General features: G+C 44.3%; 1 protein-coding gene and 1 long non-coding RNA gene across 3 annotated transcripts in view; one reads left to right on the top strand and one right to left on the bottom strand.

The window, feature by feature from the left end:
- Positions 1-3,366: 3,366 nt before the first annotated feature.
- Ints7 (integrator complex subunit 7) overlaps positions 3,367-26,683 on the bottom strand; it is an 85,825-nt gene continuing 62,508 nt past the window's right edge. The window contains exons 11-20 of the mRNA XM_087194253.1: positions 25,099-25,338; positions 24,209-24,346; positions 22,984-23,190; positions 18,853-19,047; positions 18,200-18,312; positions 16,746-16,814; positions 14,467-14,599; positions 9,414-9,512; positions 7,859-8,044; positions 3,367-5,950 (exon numbers count right to left, since the gene is read on the bottom strand). Coding sequence (XP_087050379.1) covers positions 5,654-5,950; positions 7,859-8,044; positions 9,414-9,512; positions 14,467-14,599; positions 16,746-16,814; positions 18,200-18,312; positions 18,853-19,047; positions 22,984-23,190; positions 24,209-24,346; positions 25,099-25,338 — 1,677 coding nt within the window. The 3' untranslated portion in view covers positions 3,367-5,653. The remainder of the gene's footprint in view (positions 5,951-7,858; positions 8,045-9,413; positions 9,513-14,466; positions 14,600-16,745; positions 16,815-18,199; positions 18,313-18,852; positions 19,048-22,983; positions 23,191-24,208; positions 24,347-25,098; positions 25,339-26,683) is intronic.
- On the top strand, positions 6,121-25,185 carry LOC147823060 (uncharacterized). Of its 2 annotated transcripts, XR_015444497.1 has the most exons (4): positions 6,121-6,621; positions 11,468-23,779; positions 23,855-24,360; positions 25,010-25,185. It is a non-coding gene; the product is annotated as an uncharacterized LOC147823060 (long non-coding RNA). The 2 variants fall into 2 exon arrangements; XR_015444496.1 differs by lacking the exon at positions 25,010-25,185 and having other exon boundaries at positions 11,468-23,247; positions 23,855-24,211.

The raw sequence follows: 26,683 nt of genomic DNA, 5'->3' as shown, positions 1-26,683 counted from the left end.
CAGGCTGCACCTGGAAGCCAGTGGCCATGAATTGTTTTTAGGCACAGTGAAGCAATGGTGAATGGTTTACTCAGAGGAGATGGAGAGGGGCAGCTTAGGAAGACGCCAGGCAGTGACAGCAGTGCGGAGGGCACTGCAGAGGGCAGCACCCCCCTCAGTAGGACAGCTCCTCTCCCTGTGTGCACACAGGGTTCACCCAGGTGCGCAGACGGAGGGGACAGCAGCAGCCTTTCACCTCCTGATGCTCAGTGCTGGCCTGGCCCTCTGGCCCTCCCCCTGCACCCCCTCCATCCAATTCCGACACGGCTGGGGCACTTGCTGCAAGGACAGTCACGCAGGGTTATTTATATCTGCAGCTGCACGGCCGGGCCCTTTGTCTGCAGGACCGTGTTTGGTGGGGAGCAGGGCCACACCCCACCTTCTGGGCCAAGCCCTGGTGCCAGCCAGCCGACAAGGCCTCCATGAGCTCCTGTTGACAGAGGGCCCAAGAGGTTGCAAGGTCTCCCCTGGCTTGGCAGGAAACCCCCGTGGCTGAACAGCCCTCTGGTCCTAAGGCCCTTAGAAGCCCTCACAGCCTGAATGCCTCCTTCCTTTAGTACATGGTTATTTTCAATCCCTTACACAGCCTACACTTCTTACTGCCATTCTAAGTCTCCTCATTTCATGTAGTCTTGGGGGTGGAGGTGGCTAACTCTCCAAACTTATAGTGGCAAGTCCTGATCAGTTAACTATGAAGATCCATCAACTTATGGGGCTCATGTGCAGTAGATTTGATAGTGCCTACTAATGTTGGATACTGGCCTATACTATGTTGTTGACTAAATCAGTCTCAGAATGACAGAGAAAACTCTCAGGAGGCTAAAGCAGGAGGATGGTGAGTTCCATGCCAGCCTAAACTACATAGAAGTTCAAGGCAGCCTGGGCTACATAGCAAGGCACTGTCTCAAAAACCAATAGGGGCTGGGGATTTAGCTCAGTGGCACTGCGCCTGCCTTTCAAGCGCAAGGCCCTGAGTTCAATCTCTGGCTTGGGGGGAATGGGGGCAATGACAGAAGAAAAGACAGAGAAGCTCTGGAGTGGCTACACTAGGGACACTTTTCCTATTTCTTCTGGCTCCAGGAAGGGAAGACAGGTGTGAAAATTCCTTTGGGGTCTAAGGATTTTGTTCTCAGATGACCTGGAACGTCCTTCTTAGAGGAAGGGCTGACCTGCAATGTCACTGCATTGTGAGGCTTGTGTTTGTCCTGGCCGCTCAGACCCCACTGCCCGCCCCACACTGAGGAAGGTGACAATGCTTGGGGACACCTACCAGGCACCAGGCTCGGTGCATGTTGTTACATTTCCTCTTCAACAGTGCAAGGACTGGCCCCTCTTACAGATGAAGTCACGGCTCAGAGATGTGACAAGTGGAGATGCAGAGCAGAGCCAGGAGGCTGACGAGGGCCAAGGGGCACTGGAGGGAGCTGCTGTTCCCATGAACAGGACACTGTGACATTAGCCGCCATTGTCCACATCTAACCGCGCGGCCGACTGCACAACGCTGGCTGACGCTGATCGTGGAGGGGCGTGTGGGTGTCTGGTGGGAGCAATCAGGGCGAGGGGTCTCCTGGAGGGCCCAGAGGGGACGCTTGTTCCCAGGAAGAGCTGGGGTCAGGAGAGACGCGGATTCTGTTTCCTGCCTCACCCAAATAGCACCGAAGCAGGCCTGAGCTGCGGTGAGAGCGTTGGGTTGGACAGGAAAGGCAGGGTGCGCTGTTCTGCAAGGCTCCTCACACCGAGGGAGCAACAGCCGCTCCGCCCAGGGCAGGCGCCGGGACAGACACCTCCACCCCACCCCCTTCCACTGGAGGCGGGATCAGCCACCACGGAGGCGCTGGCCCCCGCGGCAGATGGCGTGGCTGTGGACCCGGGGACCTCGCGATCACTGCGATCACTGCGACTCCCAGGGCCTGGTGCCTGGCACGAGTCCCATGAACACTTGGTGAGCAAATTCCGGACTGACTGCGGCCTTGGTGGCCTGCCTTTGGCACAGATCCAGAAACTGTCCACGTTCAGACTCCTGCCCCCAAAACGCTGCTGAGCCTGAGCGAGCTGCAGGGCCTGTGATGTCCGCGGAGCAGCCTCAGAGTTCAAGAGCATAAAGTGCTTCCTGTCAGCCTGGTCACTGAGGGGAGAGCTCAGGACGGCCCGGGCCTCTCCTGCCCTCAAGGGTTCTCAAGGGGTCCCCAGGCGCTCCTCCCTGAGAGCCTCCCAGGGGACCTCATGACCACCAAGCAGAGGCCTGCAAGCTTGGTCACTTCTCCCTAATGCCCTGGTACCCTGGAATGTGACCCTGGGCTGAGTCACCCAGCAGGTGACAAAGCAGTAATACCTGAATCAGGAGAAAATATCTGAGGGTAAGCTCCCATGTCCTGGAGGTTATTTACTGTACTTCAGGGTGTGTCTCCTCCAGATGCCTTTTCCCCACTGGCCTGCAAGTAGCAGGCATCCAGTTGTCTCTGATTACGTCAGGAGGTCAAGAAGGGACACGCAAATTCCAAGTGCTGTGAAAGGACAAATCCCGAACGATGGCTAGTTTTCTAAATACCTATCATCCTCCCTGACTGCTACACACAAGGGGATAGTATTAAAAATTTCAAAACTGAAAAGAAGAAAAACAAAGTAATTTTTTAAATGGCATACTTTTGTGCTTTGTCAACTGCTTGTATAAAGCCCTGGTAATGCTCTCTAAAAATAGAGATCCTTTTCTGTCAAATGTGCTCACAGCCTTGATGGCTTCCCGTTTCTTTGGTCTCCCCCCAGTGGCAGCAGAGCTCACATGTGGGGCTTGCAGCTGGGGCATCTGCATTTCTCCAGGGCCCCTCCTGTCACATGGGAGCTCCCGTAGCTGGTGGTGGGGATGGGAGAGAAACTGAGGGAGGCATCAGTGATTCTGATCACTCTGCTCAGCTCATTCTATGCCACCAGGGGAGGTGACACAAAGCCTCACGGCGCCACTGCGCCCACTGGTGGTGGGGGCTGGCAGCGCAGGCAGCCCGGCCTGTCTCCACCTGCCCGGGCTCAGGAAACAGGAGAGCTGGACCCCGGCATCGTCTCAGAATTCCTCAGACTGATTTAGGCCGCACGCCCGGCCCTGATCACTTGAGTCACTGCCACAATAAGCTTCACCAAAACTCACAAACAAAACCTACGAGGAAACCAAAGACAGCTTTGGTTTGAAGTAGAGCTTTCTCCTCTACGAACCACCGTCCCTGAAACCATCCCAACCTCAGCGGGCATTCGGTGGACGCTCATCTTCTCATTCTCCTGACTCATCCGGTGTGAGCCCGCCTTCATAATTTACTAAAACAAAAACAAACTACTGGACACAACAATAAAATGGTTTTTAGTCTTGGTCTGACAGCAAGGTGTACAAAGGCTGGGCTGGAGACAGGACCTGTGAGCAAAACATTCCTCAAACTTATTCTACCGGCTTCCGATCTTTAACCAGACCTAATTAACAAAGGAGATGATTATACCTTGCACAACAAACTTGGCTGTGTAGGAGAGAACTGCTCTAGGGGAGATTAGCAAACACAAAAGCAGGAGGATAAAGGGAAAGATGCAGACTGAAAAGTTTTCTATAGATTTTTTTTTAAAAAGTATATTTACCATACTTAGCATTTTTTATTAAAATATGCAATCAATGGTTCCAGATCTAGGGTGTTAAGGAGAAAAATATGACTTCTGGTTTCAATCCCAATTACAATTCAAAATTCAGTTGCTTAGCACTTTAGACCGAGCCAATAAAATAGTCTACAGTGTTAAAGGCCTGTGGTCCTGGGCAAGGAATGGAAGAGATTACAGCCTCCAGCTGTAGTGCTGCTTGTAGGTTAACCCGACTTCTGGACTGCAGTGTCCTGTCATACTCCATGCTGTGACTGACGGAGGTAAATCCTAGGCAGCACCATGGAAAGAGCAGGCTTTTGTGCAGTGACACAGCAGTGTACAACCAGAAGCAAAGCAAGTGCACAAATGCTAAGTAACTTTGTCTTTGACACACTATTCCATGTGTTAAAGAATCCCAACACACACTTCCCTCATCTACTGGCCTACTGTGTCTTGGTAGTAGTGAGACCTCATTTCATTTTTCATTCCGTGCACTGTCTAGTTCTACAAGCAGTAGTTACTTGAGGCTATTTAAATTTAACTGAATTAAAAATAAATGAGTCAGTTTTCCTGTCATGCTAGCCATATTTTAAGTACTGAGCGGCTATATGTGGCTGATGGGTACAGCAGACTGACAGTTTGGAGTTAAGAGAACATTTTTAGGATGACAGAGAATTCTATTGGCCAGTGCTGCCTATACTGTACATACTAAGAGGCAGGACACTTTATTCTCAATATTCAGTGGGCAGATACTGGCACAGGAATGTAAAGTAGCCTAAGGACCTATGACAAGTGAGTCTTAGAAACAGAATTTCAACTGACCTCACTGGGCCCTAACCTGCAGATCTTGTTTGGTTTGTCCTTCTCTGGACCGTGCCTCAATGTGAAGAGTGACTTACACAATGCAGAGGTGCAAATTCCCTGCCGCCTTGGGTAGTGAGCTGTCCGGGTCACAGCAGATCTCTTACTGTTAAGTAGGAAGACAACAGTACCTGATTTCTAAATAGTACACTATTGGAGGCAATCAGCAGAAAGCAGTTCACCTAGTTTTCTATGTTTCTCTTTAAACATTTCAATGATTTACAAAACTGCAGTAGCCAAATATTACATTTTGGTTAGGTCAACATTAAGTTATCTTATTTTTCATCAAGTCTAGCATTACACGACTCATCAGGAGAAACCAAGCCAGTCAAAGGGAAAGACCTGCTCCCTTTAACTTAGAACATTAAATACTAAATGTGATGGCCAGGGATGTGGCGTGCAAGGCTGAGTTTGATCCTCTGTACTAAAAAAAAAAAGAGAGAGAGAGATATTAAATATGAGTGACGTTTTCACTTTTGGAAGCAGTGTCTATATGCACACACACTGGAATAAACAGCATCGTTAATCTCCAATTTTTCTTTGTTAACTGCTAGCTGCCCTTTGGGCAAATTAAGATTGCTTCAGCACAGGAGGACACGAGAGCAGTGGCTGAAGTAATGCAGCAGCAGGATGTTCCGACCCTGTAGGGCTGCAGACCCTCGGGACCCAGGGCTGGGACACGGCAGACACTTCCGAGCCCAAGCGCGGGAGGACTCAGCTTCTGCAGCCATGGATGAAGCCGCACTGACCCGAGAGAGCTCCCTAGTGCCCTGTTCATATTCCCATCTGTGTCAGACAGCACATGATGCGTTGTTCTGGCAGAGCAGCAGTCACATTTACTAGCTCCATGATCCCAATGGGTGACTACTCTTGAAAGAAGCAGCAGCTCAGCAACAGAAAAACAATAAAACAACAAAACTTAAATATGAGATAAAGGACTCGGTTTAGGAAAAAACAAGAAAAAGAATCTTTCTGGCTAGGAACTTAAATTATTTCTCAATGTAAAATTTTAAAAATTTTTAAGGAGGGGAAAAAAGCCCACCATTTTCCAGGATGTTACATTACAGAAATCAATGTAAGCTTCATAACCCACATCAGAAGGCAAACTGTCTCTGCCTCTTGGATGGAGCCTGGAGTCTGCAGGTCAGAAGCGCGTGTAGGCATTTCGCTGCTGCTGCTGCTGCTGCTGCTGCAATGGCTGGTGGGCCTGCTGCTGCTGTAGGCGGATCTGCTGGGAATAGGGGTCTTCCAGGGACTTCACGAATATGGTAGTTCTAGGGCCCGTCTTCCATACGATACCATTAGCATCCTTCACTGAGGACTCCACTGTGATGTTGTGCGTTCCGAGGATGGCAAAGTTCAACAGAAACTGTGTGCTGAAGTAATCGTTATGAGGCTCAACCCTCTGCTCCATCTCATTGGTCATGTTGTCAAGGGGTATCTGGAATGAAAGAATTGTTAAATACCAGTAACAGCTACATTTAGTCTGCGCTTACGAGCCAGGCCCTGTTCGGAGTGCTAGGTACCATTACTGTTCTTTTCAGTGAGGAGGCTGGGGCAGGAAGGGAACGCAGGTCCTCCGGTCACAGGTTAATGAGTGGCAGAGCTGGAATGTGAACTCGGTAGCTGACTCCAGAGCTGCCTCTCACTCTCCAAGAGGAAGAGCCTTCTTCACCCCTCACAGGCCGCCCCTCTCCTGTGATGTCCCCACCCCTTCTCCAAAGCTATTTACGGGTGTGCTTGTGTGGTGCAATTGTATTTAGCGGTGCCTGCAGCTTTGTGGCTTTATGAGCAATTATCCTGGGGTCAGTTTTCCAGATGCATTTCCTTATAAGATTATTGAAGTCATCAATCAATTCAAGATCTTAGAGCTATTGATGGTATGGGTACTTTTTTCTTTTCACATCCAGCTTTTCTGGGTTTTTCTTTCCCGGAAAACAGGACCACCAAAGAACTGCCTTAAAAGGACCAGAACAGGCATGGGCAGTCTGATTAACCTGAGTGGATGGTTGCGTTCTGAGTGGAAGCTCAGTACCATTAACACTGCAAAGTCCCGATGCACTGCACAGCCACGGGGCCAGCTTCCTGCCTTTACTCGCTTCCTTCTGAGAGGTAAGTCAACAAGCAATGCGCCTAGGGTTGAGTAGCTTTTCTCTTAACAGAGGAGATTATTATATACAAGGAACAAAGAGATTCATGGTTATTGTCATTTCAAATTCAAAATTAGGAGAAAGTTGCAAAATGGGACACACCACACAAATTCTTATTACAATATTCTGTGACATCTGAGATTACTCAACCCTGACAGCTGTGCTTCACAGTCCACAGTCCACAGCTTTCAACACTCGCCAAATATTTACTGAGTAGCTACGTAAGGCACCGTGCTTGGGCCACAATCAAAAGAGGAAGAGATGAGAACTAAGGTGGAGCCTTGTCACAGAGCAGATAGAGCCCCGCACAGAAGTCCAAAGACGGCAGCCAAGATGGCTTAAAGCAGTCTTTTCCTGGGCTTCTCAGCCTGAAACCGCTGAAAAAAACTGAAATTCTGACTTTTTATATCTTCACTGATAACCCTCCTCCTTACCATGAGCTATTAGTTCAGACAATGTCACAAAAGCCTGGACACAGACACTCTGGGCATCTGAACAGCTTTGCCAGTACAAGTGCGAACTTGTTCTCTTATTGTGGATAAACCACCAAGGAACTGGAGAGAGGTGTCTAAAAAGGGAACACTGGTATTTCATGGGCACATGTCACCACCCTCCATCCAGCTGACAATATAAATTTGATTTTGGGTCATACCTACTTCTGGACTTCTCGAGAAAGAAGCCTTCAGGGACGGTTTTACTTTATCTGACCACCATATGTGAATGATACACACACAGAGCACTCCTCTAGTGGAGGGAGTTTTCAGTAGTTTAAACTAAACTGGCCTTGGGCGGGGGGTGTCTTACTGATGGCTAAGTTTCAGGGCAGGGATCGGCCTGGGGAGCTGGGCACCCCCTTCTCTGGCCGTGAGAGCACTCCTCCCCGACACGAGGCTCCAAGGGAAGCTCCCTCCTGTGCACTGGATGATGCTGGGCTGGAAAACATAGTCAGAGGCACCGGTTAGGAAATCCTAGCTGCCAGGCACCTGAGTTAGGTTTCCCCACAGCTCAAACAGCAATCAAACTCCTATTCTGATCTCTGCCTGGATGCTGTGTCTATTAACTGGTTCAGGCAGGAAAAAGAAGTGTTAACAGCCTCCTCAGATCTCAATATGTGCATGTAATTTATGTCACTGCAATCAGCTTAACCAGGAAAAACAACAGAAAACGTCCATCACAATTCTGCCTCTCTGCTCAATCACCTTGTAGTCTTGTCCAGATTTACTCTGGAGGGTGGAAGAAACATTCAGGCAGACAGACTGGATTTTGCGGAAGAGTCCTGGTTTCGATCCATGCTGAACCACTCCCTCCACCTTCAGCGCCAGCTGCTGGTTATTTTGGACAGCAATGGGCTCTGCAGGGTTCCGGGGGGAAGGCGACAGAGCAAGCTGGAATGCAAACACTTAGATAAATGCCGACAGCCCCGGGCAGCTTCCTTCTCACAAACCTGTGCGAATCACTGGCACAGACTGACACGTTCACGTGTATGACCCTTTCCACCAGGCCCTGACCGTGGGCACACCAGGCAGAAGCAGCTTCAGGGCCAAGTTTCCTTCTCCTGAAGGCCTCCTTTAAGTACCCCTGCACTTTCCTCCCAGACGTTGGCTTTAAGGGGAACAAAGGACAGAAAACAGTAAAGGCACTGCTTGCCAGCTTGTGGTGGGCCGCCGTGGTTTTGACAGTGAACCACTTCCAGGAGGGAGAGGCACTGTGTACATTTTCACGTCCAGAAACTGTCTCTTCGCACTTACGTAATTTACTAAATTTAAATGGAAACAAATGGAAATTCTAGGATTCTTTATACAATGAAGTCATTATGATATAAAAACTCCACAAATGAACCAAATAACTGTTCTTTTCTAGTGCTGGGGATTGAACTCAGAGCTCCGTGTATGCTAATCAAATACCATTTAAACTTTCCTTAGTTCTTCTTTAAAAAGCTATTAAAAATCCCAGACATACTTCAATTACAGAAAGCTCAAGCCTTGCTAAGTGAAAAGAAGGAAGAAACTGGAGTTTCCTAATAATGTTGAACTGTGAAACTAGTCAACCCTGGAGACTTCTGGGCTCTAGGCTTCTTGTCTAGATAACCAATTTTCCTGATTATTTAAGTCATTTTGAAATGGAATGCTCTTCTATCTGCAAGCAGAAGCATTTGAGTGGATGCAAAAGTTCACTGCAGGTATTAATTGACAGGGATAATCTAGGAAATATCTCAGAAATGGAAGTATCTTTCCCGCCCCAAAAAATTTTATTATTTGAGTCTGAAATAGCTTTTGAATTTTGAGTGGTTTGAATATTTCAAAATACTAACTATACTCATAGGCCAGTTCCCCAAAACTTGCTATTGAAAGGGAGAAGTGTGCTGAAGGCCAGACTGCTGACATGTTCCTGGCCCTAATTAAGTCTCAGTAGGGTCTGAAAGGGCTGCTCAGTCACACCCTCCTTGAGATCCTGCAGGGCACTATGATAAAAACCACTAATGTCCTCCTGTTGGCAGGAGACAAAGGACAGCCTCCAGGTACCCAGATGCCTGTCTCACTGCACTTGGCACTGACGGTTGAAAAGGGAGAAGGTTTAACTCTGATCCTATTCCATTCACCAAAGCTCTTAAAGGAAAGGAATGCATAAAACTAAAGGTTATAGATTTTTAACAAAACCGAAGTTAAGATTCTGCAGTGTAGCTAGGTCCCATTTAATCTCCAAAAATAGCCAGTTTTTAAAACTGCACTAACCTCAGTATTCTTCCTAACTTACCTTGATGCTGGTAGACTGCAGTTTCTGGAAAAAATATCTCTGGAACGACAGGGGAACTTTCAGCAAAGCAATAATGGCATTGCAGAGGCAAGCTGTATGCTGAGGGGAAGAAAAAAAGAAATCAACTGAAAGTTTCCAGATTTCATCAACAAGTGATGATTAGGACTACAAACTCATATAGATCATTAGGAAAGTACACACCACCAGGAAATAGGCACAACATCCAGGGACTGGGAATATGATTCATGCAAGGAGTACCACTTCAGTGTTTTACTTTATCTTGAACTATATTCATAAGAAATAGGAGAAGGGAGAAAATCCACATTCCTCTCTGGGCAAATTTCACACTTCTGTAGGCTGCAGAGCTACCAGACACATCAGTATATAATTACTACAACAGAGTAACTATCACATGGCAGGGTATGACCAAGAGCCTGGAAAGGCAGCCAGAGCAGCACACAGACAGACACCTGAGCCTGGTGCAGACCCCATGGCAAGGAACCTTGGCTCTGAGCTGGCTTATTCCCTCTCCTCCTCCTCCACTACATTGGTGCTTCTTTGTTGCCCTCTCCATGGGTCCCCACAGAGTGGGCAGCAGGGGAAACTCAGCAGGATTCAGACAGAGGACTATAGTAGCCGGCCTTTACGAAATTCTGAAACTTTAATAAAATACTTTATCTATTTTACACATTTAACTGAGTTTTGAAAACCCCAGCTCAACTGCAGAGATAGAACACAACAGTGAATCCTTTGAGTCTTAGTGAAAGGGGTCATAGAGTTTAAGAGTTCTAAGACATTTTAAAGATTGCCTGGGCTACTTTTCCACTGTGCTGGTGACACAGGCCACACCCCAGAAATCGGACAAGATGGGGCCAGAATCTATGATGCTGGCCTCCTTAGGGATTTTGTTGTTTCACTGGTGATTTACAAACTTAACAGGAAAACCCTAATGCACTGTCAGGACACTTACCCTCGGGTAAATGAGAACTGTTCCTCAGTCCTTTCTGTCTCCATACCCCAAGGCACCACTGCACTACCCAGAAGGCTGCCTGTCCCTCCAAGCTCCTGCTTCTGGGCAGAATGCCACCTAGTTGCCCAGGCTCGAAACACTGGCTGCTTTTTTTAAATGTATATATGTATGTATGCATGCATGCATGTATTTATTTTTTTGAAGACAGGGTCTCGCTATGTAGTTCAGGCTGGCCTCGAACTCCTGGTGATCCTCCTGCCTCAGCATCTCGAGTGCTGGGACTACTGGTGAATGCTACCATGCCCAGCTTAAACATAGCTCTAAAAAGTTGGGCATTAAAGTCAAAAGCCAGAAAAAACTCACTCAGGCAGGTAAACATTTTTTGGCCAACGGACTCAGTATAGATACCAGGTCTGTCACCTGAGATAAGCACAATACAGATTTAAGGGCACTATCTTGTTTCTCCAGCTTTAAGCACTAAGGCAGTACTACCCATCTTCCTGCACTTGTGGGGACATCCTGCCTGGGGCTGGGCCTCTGGTGCCACAACCGTGTCGAAGGAGGGAAACACCTTAAAAGGACAGACAGAAGAGATCACAAATGACTGTGGCCAGTGATGGCGAACCTTTTAGAGCTTTCAATGATACAAACAGTCCAGTGTGGCACATGTGCCATAGGCTCGCCACCACTGCTCTTGGCTCTTTCTCCGGAGAAAGCCACCCTTCTGCCTTTTAAATCAGGAATGGCTGCAGATCTGCAGTGGCCCACTGTGACGCGTGGACTGTCCCCAGGGCTGTCAGTCACTTGCAGACACCTCCACAGGAGCAGTTATTATTAAGCAGCACTCTGAAGATGGCAAACTGCATATCATGATAGTAAAGCAGCAAGACTAATGCTCTTGCTAAATCCAATAGACATTTTTCAGTCTTTGTATGTTCTGACATTTTTGTAGCACCTAGTACACTTTTTCTCCACGAAGTTTTAACAAGCCTGATGGCCATGTATTTCTAATTCTCTTCACCCTCTCTTCCTAAGAGCCTCTGCTGCCCTCAGTCCTCTTCACCCATTGCTGTGTTCTCCACAGGCAGCGCCTGCTCCTCCCAGGACGCTCAGAAGGGCCATGCTCAGGACAGCTTCACTGCAGCCTGGCCCATCTCTTGTCTTCCGACCCAGGCCTCCTTCTTCCCGCTGCCCCCAGGATGGCCCAAGGTCTGCAGGCGAGATCTCCAGCATCTCCCGCTGCCCTGTGTGTCCTGCCTCAGTGAAGCCCAGCCAGCTGAGCGCCCAGGACTCAAGCTGGAGACCTGGAAGTCATGTCTTCAGCCTCATGTCTAACTAAAACACAAAACTAAAGACCAAGCCCTGGAAAAGTGCCCCAACCCCTAAATATCTTCTACAGGTATCCTCTTCTCATTCCTACTGCCATTTTATTAATCTGGCCTTACTCTGGATTACAGTGAAAGCATTTTAACTACTCTTTCTTCTTTTAATTTCACGCCTTCGAAGACATTACACCCATACATACCAATACACAATTGTTTCTTATCTATTTATTTCCCTCACCCATTTAAAATTCCTAGAAGGGGGCTGGGGATTTAGCTCAGTAGTTCTGCTGCGTGCCTCGAAAGCACAGTCCTGAGTTCAATCCTGGGTACCAAAAAAAAAAAAAAAAAAATCCTAGAAGGCTCTCCAGTGCCTTTGGGATAAAGTCCAAACTCCCTAATGCCACGTTAAGGTCTTCTGTTGCCTGCTCTGCTCCCTTCTTTATGCTGATCTCTCCCAAATTCAGAGAAATTCGGAATATGTGGAAGCCCTGTGATGCTTTAGATCTAGGGTGCCCCCAAACTCTCTGTGCTCAGAGGAGGGGGTTTGGGAAGCAGATGGGATCTAGGGGCACTGTACTCATCAGTGGATTCATCCACTAAGAGTTCAGCAGCTTAAAGTGCTGTTGGGAGCTGGGCCTGCTCAGCGGTGGTCACTGGGGCAGCCCAGAAGGCTGTAGCTCCCTCCTGCTCCTCCTTGCACCTGCTGCTTCCTGGCAGTTAAGACAGGAGCAGTTTTCCTCCATGGCAGGGCCTTCTACCATGTGCTTCTGTGTTGGAGCCAGCAAGCCACAGACTGAGATTGATAAAAACCCTGAGCCGACATACACCTCTCCTCCTTTAAGTTCTGGGGACTGGGTATGTTGTTCCAGCTACGAGAAAGTGACTAAGATAGTAGGGGAAGAGAAACTCCCCAAGGAGCCTAACTCAGAGACTAGCTGCTATGGATTCAAGGTCTGTCTCTCTTCACATTCACATGTTGAAGCTCTGACCTCCAATGTGACAGCAGTTGGAGGAGGGCTGCCAAGATGGGTTTAGTGTCCTATAAGTAGAGGAAAAGAGAGCAGAGTGCTGTCTCTCTTCCTGCCACATGAAGGCAGTGCCAGGACATGGCCATCTGCAAGCCAGGGAACCCAATCTGCTTTTTTTTTTTTTTTGGTACCGCGGATCGAACTCGGGTCCTTGTGCTTGCGCAGCAGGCGGCGAAACCACTGAGCTAAATCCCCGGCCCGAAACCCAATCTGCTGACACCTTGATCCTAGACTTCCCAGCCTCCAGAAGTGTGAGACATAAACACCTGATCTTTGACACATTCACCATGGAGCCATAGTTCGTATGTCTCACTGCCAGGTGGCTGATTTGAATGTGTTATATTCCTGCCAGCTTCAACTTCTGGTGGTACACGTCTGACTGTCCCACTGGGTGGTACAGGACAGTCAAGCCAGTAGGATTCAAATCAGAGACAGAATTCAAATCAGAGTCACCTGGCAGCGAGATACACAAATTATAGCCCCATCGAGAATGTGTAAAGCCACCTAGTCTGAGCCGAGACGCTGCAGAATGGTCAGAGCAGGAGGAGAGAAGGTGTGTGAATGTCTGTCCATCTTTTATCTAGGAAGTCAGGGAAGAAGATTCAATAGAGCAAGAGCTCAATAGTTCCAAAGGCAGCAGAGACTAGGTAGGCTAAAGATGGAAAAGAACATACAGTGCAGTTGTCCCTTGACTTATGAACTCAATTAGTTCTTGAGGGCTGAATGTAACTCAAGTTAGTCAACTGAAGGCTCAGGCTCCTCCACACAGCCTTCACAGTCTCTCTCCTGTACACAGGCGGATCTCAGTGTCCTTAGAGAGACACTGGCCCAGGATTTCTCAGTTAACCCCACACAGGAACAGATGCTGTCATGTTCCTTTCAGAACTCTTTAAGGGTTAAATCTGTATCTGAGACCATCTGGAGCACAAGCAGCCGTCATGCGGGTCATAACTCAAGACTTTGTTCGTAAGTTAAAACTAAAATTCTGGTGGCAACCCAAGTTGTTCGTATGTCAGCCTGGTTGTAACTCAAGGGTCTACTGTATACTAAAAGACATTCATGCCATCCCCTGGTAAGCACTGATGTAATGCCATTCAGATGACAAACCCAGTTCTTTCTGCTCCAATCGGCCAGTGGTTTTCAACACTGGCAACATGAGAATCACCTGGAAGCTTCTAAACATAGATGCCCCTCGACTTATGATGGGACTACGTTCTGATAAACCCATTCTAAGTTGAAAATAACCTGTCAACATACATTTCTCATATTACCAGCAAATACTGGATATAATTTAGCCTAGCCTACCATAAAAGTGTTTGGAACACTTAACTTGGCCCACGTCTGGGCAGAATCACCTAACATAAAGGTTACTTCACAATACAATGTGGACTGTTTCATGTCGCTATTAATAGTATGCTGAAAGTGAAAACAATGGGGTGTGGACTCAATGCTGAGCATGCTTTCACACCACCGAAAGGCATGTGAGTTGACCCACTGTGCATCCTACTACCAGGGCCTCATTTTCAGACTCAGAGTTTGTGGTCTGGAGTGGGGCCTGGACATTGATTTGTTTTAAAAAGCTCCCGAGGTGATTCTACTCTGTGGCCAGGGTTGAGAGCGATTCCAGCTCCATTTGATCTCTCAACAGTCCCATGTGGTCGGAACTGCAGTGACCCTGCTCTCCGGACAGAAGGGCACAGAGAGGGTAACCTGAAACAGAGCCCACTTGCCATGTACGAGACGGGGGTGTACTTCCGATTGAGGGACTCCACCTCCTCTAAGACGCGGCCGTACACGGCCGTCATCCTCCGCTCGTACTCGCTGTCAGCTTGGGCTGCTCCCGTCGACCCGTACTCCTGGAAGCTGAAGCAAAGATCAGTGTCAGTTACTCAACCATTTCAATTCCTAAATTCTTTCAATTCTCAAATGTGTCAAGCACTTTCCATGCATTCTCCTTTAATTTTCCAAGTAGTGGATTTATCTCCATTTATAGATAAGGAACCTGAGGCCTGGAGAGGTTTATTTGCCTGTACTTGGAACTACCAAGTGGCAAGCTAGAACTTAAACCCAGACCTGGCTTCAGATGATGTAATTTTTTGGTTGGGGACAGAACCTAGACCTCTGCACACTCAAGTAAGCACTCTACCACCAAGCTTCATCCCCAGCCCATTTATTTTATTTATTTATTACCAGGGAGCGAACTCGGGTCCTTCTGCTTGCGAGGCAGGAAGCGGAACCACTGAGCTAAATCCCTGGCCTCCAGCCCTTATTTTGAGATGAAGTATTGCCAAGTTGCCCAGGCTGGGCTCAACCTTGTGATCTTCCTGCTTCAGCCTCAGAAGCAATTGGGATGATGTGATTCTTAACCACATTGTTAGGTAGTATGAAAGTATCTAGACTTGTTGCTACCATGAGGTAGAGACAGAATACATATGAAAAGGTAATTAACAATATGTACAGGAATGTGCAGGGTACACTGGTAAACAGAGCATTCTGGGAAAAGTTGAACCTAGATTTCTTCCTTTCTCCTCTACTGTTTCTAGCCCTCAGATTTCTGAAAACATTTCTAAGTGAGATAAGAAAGCAAAATTTTTGCATCCTAAGCTTTTCATGAGGGATGTTTAGAATGCAGTGTAGGTAATTTAAATATGCTGGGCATTAACACTACTATTCCCTTACATCCATTTAGGCCTTCTATTTGTAAGGCTCTTCAGTTGGGCACTTTGCACAGATTTTTCCATTTGATCTTCACAGCTATTCTCCGAAACAGGCATCACTCTCTACCTAGAATTTATGCAGATGTGGCTCAGTGAGATCAAATGTATTCACAGTGCTATGGCAGCAATGAGTGATAAGGGAATTGTGATCACACCTGCCTGGCTCTGAAGCTCTGGTTCCCTGCTTTGCACTAAATTTAAGTTCCATTAGGACAAGAAATTAAATTATTAAAACGAATCAGATAAGTAGAAAAATAAAAGCCAAGTGGTCTAGTCTGAGAACAGCTAGCATTTTTAAGCAGATGGCAAAGTCTTAGTATTACCCTGAAACTGAATGGTGAGTCAGTGCTTTAGGGTAGAGAAACTGAAAGAACTCTGTGGATGGAATTCTCTTTGAGAAAGCTGTTCATGGCATCTCAGGCCTTATTAGGTTAGAATTACTGACAGTGAAATGCATATTCCAAAACAGACAATCCTTGTTCAACAACCTACCTGGTAAATGACTTCTCGGACTTATGACCCGTCTGTTTAAAAATTTGTAGAGTTCTGCACATCTTGTTTATAGAGCCTCAATGTCTCTTTTTGTAGAGTACACCTTGTTTATATACCTGTAATTTTTGTTGATTGTACTGTACTGTAGTTTTATGCTCTGTTATACAGTACGGCAAGTAAGAGTTATGCAAAAAAGCAAAGTCATGAAGTTGGAAGTCTGCTTTGACCATTTCTTTGTTCTGAATATTGTAACATACATACTACATACAATTCCTCATTTAGCGACCAATTCAATTCAATTCCCGGAAATGTAGCTAGGTTGTTAAATGAAGAGTGCCTGCAGAATACTCATTGGAAAAACATATGCAGTGTTTATTTAATCATTTTGATAACTAGTTACTGGGACAGGGAAGAACAATTTTAATAAAGCAGTATCAGAAATATCTTTTGGTCTGGGAAACTAGTGAATAAAATTTTCCAAGTTCAAGCTTAATTAACTGTATTATTAACTCAGTATTTCCCAACAAAATCTAGTTATATAGTTATATAAGAAGTTGTTCATATTCAAACAATTTTTTCCCAATTATTTTTTCAATTGAATGTTTTGAAAACAGGAGGCAAGAGACAAATAGACAGTGGAGAGAGAAAATTTATGTTTTGTCACTACTCATGTAACTCTGGACAAATGTTTGGAAGAGTTTCCTTTTTTGTTTTTCCTTCTATAATTTCTTTTCAAAAGCACTGTTGTGATGATTTGGTAAAACATTACACTTAAAAGTGTTTTGTATGTTAACTCTTACCTTGCTGCTTCTGGATCCAAAATCAGGGCTTCTACTGTGTGAGATATCAGTAAGCAGCTTTGCTGCTGTCTACATTAATGTTAAGGTTATACATAAATAGAAATTCACTATAGATTTTACATTATCTGGATATTAAATAAATCAAGATGAGGGCTGTACTTTTAGTGGAAGTAATCATGTTACCAGCTCAAGTGGTCTTGGGCACTACTTTTTCCTTTTCACTTTTTTTTTTTTGGTACCGGTTATTGAACCCAGGGCCTCACGCTTGCTGGGCAGTATTTTTCCTTTTAAAGGATGTACATTATCTTTCCCAGTGATCCTCAAACTTTGTTTCAGGGAGGGTATTTCAGAGGCCACCTAATGTGGGAAAGGGGAACTAGCCAAGAGGCCTGATTTATGCACAGCAACTCCGTTTTTATCTGTCTTAGATCTAGGAGCTCTTCACAAGAGTTTGAAACAAGAAAACAACAAAAGTTTTACTGATGACAGTTTTAAAAAAAGGGCGGGGGAAGAAGCCAACCGTCTATAGAACCTTTATGTCCATGGTTCCTAAGTTGGGGCTCAAGAGGTATGTCAATTCCCTTGAAAGCGTGGGCAAATTTTGGGATGTAGGTCATATATGCATTTTGTAGTGCAAAGGATCCACAGCATTCATTAAGTTTTAATCAATAAGCCAAAATGCTGCCAAGAACTATAGGCTGGCAAATCCTACAACTATTTCCAAATAATTGGTATCTTTCCTCTTTCCAAAAATGATCTGAAGTTGCCACAAGAAAATATGAAGAACTTAAAGGGGGCTTAGGGATCAAAAATGATGACTAGGGGCCGGGGATTTAGTTCAGTGGTTTTGCTGCCTGCTGCACAAGCACAAGGACCCGAATTCAATCCCCGGTACCAAAAAAAAAAAAAAAAAAAAGATGACTAAAGCTCTCAAAAGACCATTAATAAAGGTGATGAGAAGTAGAGTTGTTAGTCACGAAGGAAGAAAGCTGGGGTGAAACATTTTCTCGTGAAAAATGTATTGTGCTGCCTGTCTCAGCTCAAGTGAGCACACGGCACGCCACACTCTACAGCAGCAGGATTCAGCCTTTGTTTCTGGTTGTTTTGAGATGCATTCTTGCTCCATTGCCCAGGCCAGCCAAACTCCTGGGCCTAAGCCATCCTGAGCCTCCTGAAGAGCTGGGATGACAGGTGTGAGCCATTGTGCCTAGGCCTGCAGCTCTGGATGTTCTTCCTGGAGGCGGGAATGACAACCATTGAGTCACCGGTTTTGTTTTTTTAAAGAAATGTTTAAAAAGTAGAATTATTCTGTTCATACTAAATTTCAAAGGGGGAAATTACTGATTATAATAAATTTGAAGGTTATCTAATACATATTCTGTAGCTAAGCGGATCTGAAGTACTTAGTCTACATTTAAGAGTACTTCCCAAGAAGAAGAAATAGCGAGGCATGCTTAGGATATAGTTCCACATTCCTCAATGTGGCTGAGTCAGCATCAAAAGATGCTTGATAAAGATCCCCATATCGGGAAGCGAGGCTTCTGAATTCTTCCATGGACTGTTTCATCTATAAAGAAGGAAAAACATAAATGGCGACAAACATGCTATTGTTACTGCATAGACAACACAAAAACATTTTAAAAAAAACCCATCCCCAAACACAAATTCAAAGAAGCACTGAACTCTTGTCATTCTATGCATTTTCCTAAACTTGATATATATACAGTCAGCAAAGGCAGCAATTGATCAAATGTTCCTAAGATTATAACAATTTATGTTGCATACAGACAAAACCCTTTTGCATAGTTTTTAGTTTCAAGTTCCACTAAACCCTTTTTTAGTTTCAAGTTCCACTAAAATAATCACTACAGTCGTAAGCATTCCCAAGCTTCTTTAAAGTGGAACTTCATTCTCTCCAAATAAACTGTAGCACCCACCTATAGGGCTTCAGTGACCAGATCAGCCTATGCTGGTTGACGGACGCATCTGACACAATGTCTGAGTTAAACTATCGATTTTAACTTTCGGAACTTTCAGTCTCACCCCTAATTTCAAATACCTCTAAAGGGTAAATAAAAACTACAAGGAGATGAAAAGTAAGACATGCCTGATTGGAGATGCGACCGCACCTCTGGAGGTCATTTCCTAAGGTCATGGCAATTGTAGTGGCAATGGCGGGTGGAGGGCTTGTCTTTAGGCTATTACAAGTACAGATGAGTTGCGAGAAGGCTTGTAGAAGGTCAATCCTGAGTTTCACAAATTCACACTGAAAACTCAAAGGATTCAGTGGGGTACTGGCAGCCTGGAATAAAAAATATTATGTAACAGTATCCACATTTTACTCTACAAAGTAAGATGCTCTTCCCCATGTCCTTTATAAAAATGCACACTTGTCTAATATAATATCCCTCTCCAAATGCAGAGGCCATGATCAAATATTTTATGTACTACAGAGTTAAAAACTGTACTTAATGTTCACTTGTGGCTTTCAACCTTTGGAATATTTCGTTCTAATTATTAAACAGTACATATTAAGGTTTTAAAGAGACCATTTTCATTGTTTTTAATTTCTCAGATGAGAACCAATTTGCTCTTGTAGGAAGATAAATTCCCTCTCCCCTCTTTGCTCCTTTAGCTGCTACTTGCCATTTTAATTTACCGCTTGTCCATAACTTCACAAGGGATGGGATATACATAGTATATACAATGCTGTTATATAAATACAGTACAGGCCATCTTACCAGATGAAAAATACTGGCAGTCTTGTTCTAACATGCATTATAAAACTGAAAGAGAAGGATGATGTAGTTATAATGAGAAAGATTTGCTGCTACTCTGATTTATTTTTGACTAACAAGAAATATTTGATTGATGATATAGGACGATGACCTTGAAAGTGATTGTGCTGTCTTAGATCATGCTAATACTGAAGGAAATGTTCAAAAAGAACACAGAAAACTTAGATTTGTCAAAACGGTCAATGACTTTAAAAGGTAAAATTATCCAAGAAAGATGGGAGATGTTTAGGAAATAACACGCCTATAGGAAAGAGAAATACAACACCAATTATAATGCCAAAGAGAAATACAAGGCATGTTTCCTTTTCTTTACACTGCTTAAACAGCAGCTGGGTTATAAGGTCAGCAGATAAAAGGAACATGAGGTACAGTCAAAATTATCCTAGACATTCTTCAAGAAGGCACTATTTCTGGTTAGTTCAACTTGACTGGTGTCCGAACATCGGACTTCCAATGCTCTCTCTCCGGACTGAGCCAAATGGCCCACAGAAATGCGCCCAACCCCACCCCCATGTACACGGCTTGCTGTTTTCCTTCTCTATTACTGAAGGTGTTATTTTTCTTCTTGTCTTTTTTTCTTTGTCAAACATATAAATTTGTTAAACATGCATATAATGCTATTCACTGAATTTCTGATTTGTAGTACATACTTTGTAAAGAGAACTAGCTAAACAAACCAATGAAGTTAAAAAGAAAGCAACTCAATAAGCACATTAAAAACATATATGTAAAAAGTCCATAACAAAAAATTCCCTTTCTAATTTTTTAAGTATAAATTTAGTTGTGGTAGGTATATTTACATTGTGAAAGGGATCTTGAACTTTTTTGTTTTGCAGAACTGAAACGCTATACTCTCTTTTTCGCCTACTAAGCCCCTGGCAAGCAACTACCATTCTATTTTCTGTTGCTATAGATCTGACTACTTAAAAAATTTCTTTTTTGGCTGTTTTTGTTTTTCCTATGCTGGGAATTGAACCCTGGGCTGCACACATACTAGGCCAGCACTCTGCCACTGAGCCATACCCCCAGCTCCTAAACACCTTTTACAATTTTTATTTTTAAGAAGCAGGACAATCTATTCCATGTCACTGTATTGGGAAATCAATGCTGGGGTCCCCATAAGGACAGTTTGGCTGAGCAGATGAAAAGCACAGTGTGATAGTTAACTTGGTGTCAACTTGAGTAGGAAATGCCCAACTGATTGGCCTAGCATAGTTCTGGGTGTGGCTGAAAGGACTTACTGAAGAGGGAAGACTCACCCTGGATGTGGGTGGCATCAAGCAACAGGCTTGTAGCCCGGATGGAATAAAAAGGGAAAGAAGAAGGAAGTTTGCTTCCGGTTCTTTGGAGGAGCTGCCGTCCTTGCCATCGGCTTGGACGTCCATCCCGAGGCTTCCAGCTGACTCTTCAGCCCCCCTCTGGCCTCCCAATATAGACTTGCACAGGACTCTGCAGTGAGCTCCAGTTTCACTTTTGCCTGGATCATCTGGCTCTCCAGGGTGCAGATACAGATTTATAACATTAAATCTTTCCTCTAGTGAAGCCTAATTGACACACACGGTCTTTGGAGCTGTGTAATTTCAGGTCGGGATAATTTATGTCAGAAAGCCATGGTCAGTCCTTGCTTATATCCTCAAGAAACTGACAGAATAATACAACCAGAAATGTGGGAAGTTTCCAAGCCGTAAGGATCACACTTAAACTCCTCTAGACAACTCTCAAGCAGAGGACAATTTCCTTGTGTTTGAGAGAGGGACTCGTGTTGCCCAGGCTGGCCTTAAACTCCTGGGCTCAAGTGATCAAGCGACCTTCCCACCTCAGCCCCCTAGGTTGCTGGGTCTTCAGGTACATAGTTCATATATATTATTACTGTCATTTTTTAAGCCTCAAAGCACAGTGTCTGGTACATAGCAAGTTCTTAAAATCTGTGGAATAAAAGAACTCCAACTGAAAGAAGAAAATTTAAGGCCTAAAAACCTCCCTCAGGTCATACTGCGTTGGTGGCAGGACTGAGACTAAGTCAAGGGTATGCTGTCAATGAAATGCTTTCTTCTTATGTTAAAATTCAGTCCTTTATTACTACCAAGCCTCATTAAATACACAAACTACAAATCATTATGAGCATTAAATATTCAAGAGAATTTTTCATAAACTTACTCCATTTTTGTGACCCTGTCTGCCTCAGTGTTTTTTATTACCATTTACTACACTGATTAATAATTTTCTACTCCACCTAAACTACAAAATGAAGTAATTTTACTGATCTGAAACAATAATTATACCTTTTAATTTTCTATGGCATTTAGTAAACCTGACTTATAAACAATAATCTTTTCCCAGAATAATCAAGAGGAAAGAAAAATAAAAGAAAAAAAGGGTCACTGGGCCAGGGATTTAGCTCAGTGGCACTGTGCCAGTCTCACAAGCGCAAGGTCCCGAGTTCAATCCCTCATACCACACACACACACACACACACACACACACACACAAACAAAATCAAAAGGAAAGGATCATGGCTGTCAACACTACCCTTTACCATCAAGAGGAGGCTGGGGGTGGGGCATGAGCTTATTTAGCATGGGCAAGGCCCTGGGTTCCATTCCAGCACTGCCAAAAATAAAAGGAAGGAAAGAAAGGGAGGGAGGGAAGAAGAAAGGAAGGGAGAGTCTTTATGTACATATTTTTGTTTTAAATAGCAATCAATCAATTCTAGCCAAAAAATAAAAATTGTACTTTAAAAACATGCGCTCCACAGTAGCCTTAATACTGTCTCTTTTGTGATACATTTGTTTTCCTTTGAAGCACTTCTTTTGGGAAAGTCCACAATTGAAAATATTTTAAGGCCAGGCATGGTGGTGCATGCCTGTAATCCCCAGCACTTGGGAGGCTAAGGCAGGAGGATCACGGTGAGTTCAAAGACGGCCTGAACTACGCAGCAAGACCTTGTCTCAAAAAAAAAAAAAAAAAAATTGTTTTTAGATATATCACAAGGGATATAAACAGGTACTAAAAGTTTTATGGCTCTACCTCAATATATGCAATTTTTAAAATGTGTAACAATACTTTAAAAAAGTTTCATGTTGACTATACAGTCTAGAGAAAAAGCCCTTTGACAAATGCAGAAAATGTTCATTTCAGGGAACAGATTCTTACTCAGGAACATCTGATGGTGGCCCTGGTTAACATCTTAGTAAGGATCCTCCTTCCACACCACACACATGGCACCCAGTACTTTATAAAAACAAAACATTAACTTCCATCATCTATGAATGTTAAAAAAGGGAAGGGCCTAAGGTTTATTTCCATGACCTACGCAATTACTTTCATGTTGCTAAATATACACACCAGCAGGTTTTTCTTAAAATAGGAAAACCCAAAAAGAGAAGGGAGAGAATTCTCCAACAAATCACTGTCCCCAAGGAAGAATTAGGAGGACTTACTGTCAAGGAGGCAATCCCTTTATGGTAATATTTTAAAGACTCAGCAATGCAAGACAGTGCTGAACTGTAATTCTCCTCTTGCAGCCCTGTGAGACACTGCTCTGCCTGTGAGAACTCCTTCAAACTGTTCAGCCAGAAGTAAAAGTGTTCCGAGGCAACCTGAGTCAGCAAGCTCTGATAAAGCTCTCTGGCCATGTCATGATTACCCTAAAAAGGGAAGAAATAAAAATAAAGGAAAGAAAGAAAAAACAGAGGGAGCAGATGGTAAGGTTCTCACGCTTGACAGAGTTGATGCAGCAGGTCAAAGACAAACCCAAGCCGTGTATAAGCTTGGATAATCATTTCTCAAATTACATAATTCTTGGAGAAAATACGCCGAGCTGCTTTTATGTAACAATGCCTAAAGTTCTAACCAAAACAGTTCCAAAGAGAAGGTGAATGGAATGAACTATAACCCAAGTTTAGAATTTCAGGCTAAACTGTAGGAAGCAAGATCACACATCCTGTGTGTCACACTGGAGGAACCATCAGTATTGAGGGGACCACGGGGGAGGTCGCTGTTGGGGGAAACATGAACACTGTTCACCGCCAGGGGCCAGGGATGCTCCAGCTTGGGCTAGTTCACTGTAGTAAGGCAAGGCTGTCCTGTCAGCGGCGCTGCTCCTCCATTTGAGAGGCAGTGCATGACTGAGGCCATGAGCACCGACCACCTGGAGGAGTGCTCTCAAACTCCATTCTGACTTATCCCCAAATGATTTCTGTACTATCCAGGCTTTGGATTTCTTCTCAAAGAAAGGTAGTAAAAATTGTTAAGCTCTCTGTATGGCTGAGACAAGTGCAGCATACTAAAACCTCCCTGTTTCTACTTAAGGACCAGAAGGTTGGGGAGAGAAAGAAAAGCACAAAGTGGTGCACTGATCGAGGAGGACAAAAACAGTGGTGATGTGGCCTTGCTCTGGACAACACAGGACCAAGGGAAAGCGCACTAACAACCTACAGCGAGACAGAGCTGGGACTTCAGCTTCCGCACAGCCCCGAAACACAGCAACACAAACACCTCTTTTATGAGAAAGGCTAGCTTAGGTCCTTTCCTTCACATACGCAGAGCCCAGGAGGAAAAAGCACTCCCCTCTTCGTTTTCAGTTTTGACTGAGTAATAACAACCACAGAACTAGGGCACGTGACCCGACACTCCCACCCACCACTACCCAGAAGGGCCTCGTACCATCCTGGAGGCCTGCCTGGCAATGCGGTACACGGTCCATCCGTTGGAGACGCTTTCAAGCTGCTGCTTAATCACGGCCTTGACTTCAGCAGACAATGCTTTCTGGCTGGCTACAAAAATCACTGTAGCCAAACTCACCTAACCGTGAACAAGTAAGAAAAACAAGAATATCATGTAATTGTACCCAATGTCATAGATAACTGACTGAAAAGGGAGAAAAATCAAATACGGCTCATTTCAAAGAACAAAATTTGTTTTCCACTAACATTTATTTAATTCTCATTTTGAGAAATTTCTGAGCATTCCACTGACACAGAGCACTGTTTATAAAATCAAATAATGAGAAACAATGCCCATAAATAAATAATGATATAATCACACAATGAGATACTATACAACAGTGAACAGGATAAATTAGAGATATACTTATCAATACAGATGATTAACAAAACAGGGAAACTGCAACTGATTACTTACAGTACAGTATTTATGTAAAATAAAATTACCTAAAGGAATATTGCATGTTACTTAGGAATATATACTGAGATCATAAAAGTGTAACATGCATGGGGATCAGAGATACCAAATCCAGGGCAGACTTTATGAGCTTAATTGGAAATGCTCTGAAATCTGAAAGTACATAAAGTTTTGCATTTCTGAGTTTAGATTTTAGATTTTTGGGTTAGGGTTGTTCAATGTATAGTATAAAAAGTTCACAGTGTTAATTTTGCTTTGCTTCATCATGCTCCTGGTTTCAGGTAACTGCTTTAACCAGTTATTTGCTTTATTCTGCTTTTTAAGTGAAGTCAAACAGTAGTGGTGACTTCTTTGAATATTCCCCACGAGACCATGTCCTAGGCTAGCAGCAGATGTAGACAGCCGCTCTTTACCAGAAGCTCCTGTTGCTTGTCCGTGGCCGACCGTCCGATCACCTTGTAGAGCTCCATGAGGTCGCCAAGCATCCCATCGGCCAGCACTGGCAGCTGCATGGCAATAGCTGCCAGGCAATGGGACATCAGGATCCGCGCAGCGTCCTGGGCACTGTGCAGCTGCGTCAGCAAGGTCTCCACCACTGACTGGCTAAGGTGGGGCCTGCCCTTGGCCAGCTTCACCATGCAGTTGAGAGCAATCTGCATGCCACGGAGAAAACACACTAGTTACTCTCTGAAGGAATTTCAGACTTGAAAGAAATGAACTTTATATAAATCACTGAAAAAAGCCATGGGCAGTTTTTGTAGGTATGACATTTTTCTTCATAAGACACACGTGACATACCGAATCCCACATGAGGCCTGTGAAGTACACTCTTTAAGAAAACAAGTCACGGCTACACATCAAAACATCAACCACTCATTTCAAGCTAAGACTGTGTTTAAAAAAAGATAAGACTATAAGGGATAATGCTGAAGCAAATATATGCCAAATAAAATGTCACTAATAATGGTACTTTCACTACTTTTCAAGAACTGCTTCTTAAGGGTGCCTTATGAACTATGCCAGCATATCCCTGGGTGGTGATAAGAAAGCTTCCTGCCCCCTCACATCCCAAACTCATGAATTAACTTGTGTGCATGTGTGTTGATGTTCCTGAGAATTCAGTTTTCGAAAGAGGCCCTTGGTGATTCTAAGCACAATGAAGTGAGAACAAGTTTCTACTTTTCTCTCTTATTTCTCAGCTGAAATCTAAAACCAGCTGGCTTAAGAGCTTCTCCCTAGGTAATAAAATAGCCAGTATTTCCCACCAACAAAACTAGAAGCATGGAAGTCTTGTCACTTTTTCATAGCTAGCTGATTCTTTTGTCAAGTCTCTAATATCCACTGTTAGCTCCATTTTTCTAACATATCTGAAGTCTCTCCCTAATTCTAATCTCTTGAAAAGATGTGCACATCAATCCATCCTTTATACTACAGGCATTTAGCTATCAGTGTGGTGTCTCGGGCTCATAATAAACTTCCACCTGACGGACAAAAGGTTGAAGTTCATCTTGCCCTTTACTAGTGACGTGGCTTCGAACTAGTTATATGCACAAGGGTTTAATAGTTTGGCACATTAACACACACTAACAAATTATAACAAAAGTTGGAGCATGTTTATTATTTTAAAATTCTAATATTTCCTCACTACCTATAGAATCAAGCATGTTCCCTGGCATATTTGACATGCTCCATGATCTAGCTGTACAACTACTTTTTCAATCTCCTACCTATTATGTCACCCAGCCACAGTGGTCTACTCGCTGTTCTTCCAACATAACAGGCAAGTTTCTGCATTCAAGTCTTCTGTAACAGAGGTCTTCGGAGCTTGAACATTCTTTCCTACTTACTAAAATTCTCATCCATCTTTCAAGGTTTCACTCATGACATTCACTTGTTGAATGTTCCCTAAGATCCTTAGCTCACATCAGTCTCTCCCAAGTCTGTCCACTCATGAGAACTGCACCTTTGTTTATATCGCAGAGAATGCACTGCATTCTG

The sequence above is a fragment of the Heterocephalus glaber genome, unplaced genomic scaffold, assembly GCF_053883595.1.
Source record: "Heterocephalus glaber isolate CG9 unplaced genomic scaffold, H.glaber_assembly_v1.0 deba00001600, whole genome shotgun sequence".
Lineage (NCBI taxonomy): Eukaryota > Metazoa > Chordata > Mammalia > Rodentia > Bathyergidae > Heterocephalus > Heterocephalus glaber.
This window is presented reverse-complemented; position numbering and strand designations above follow the sequence as displayed.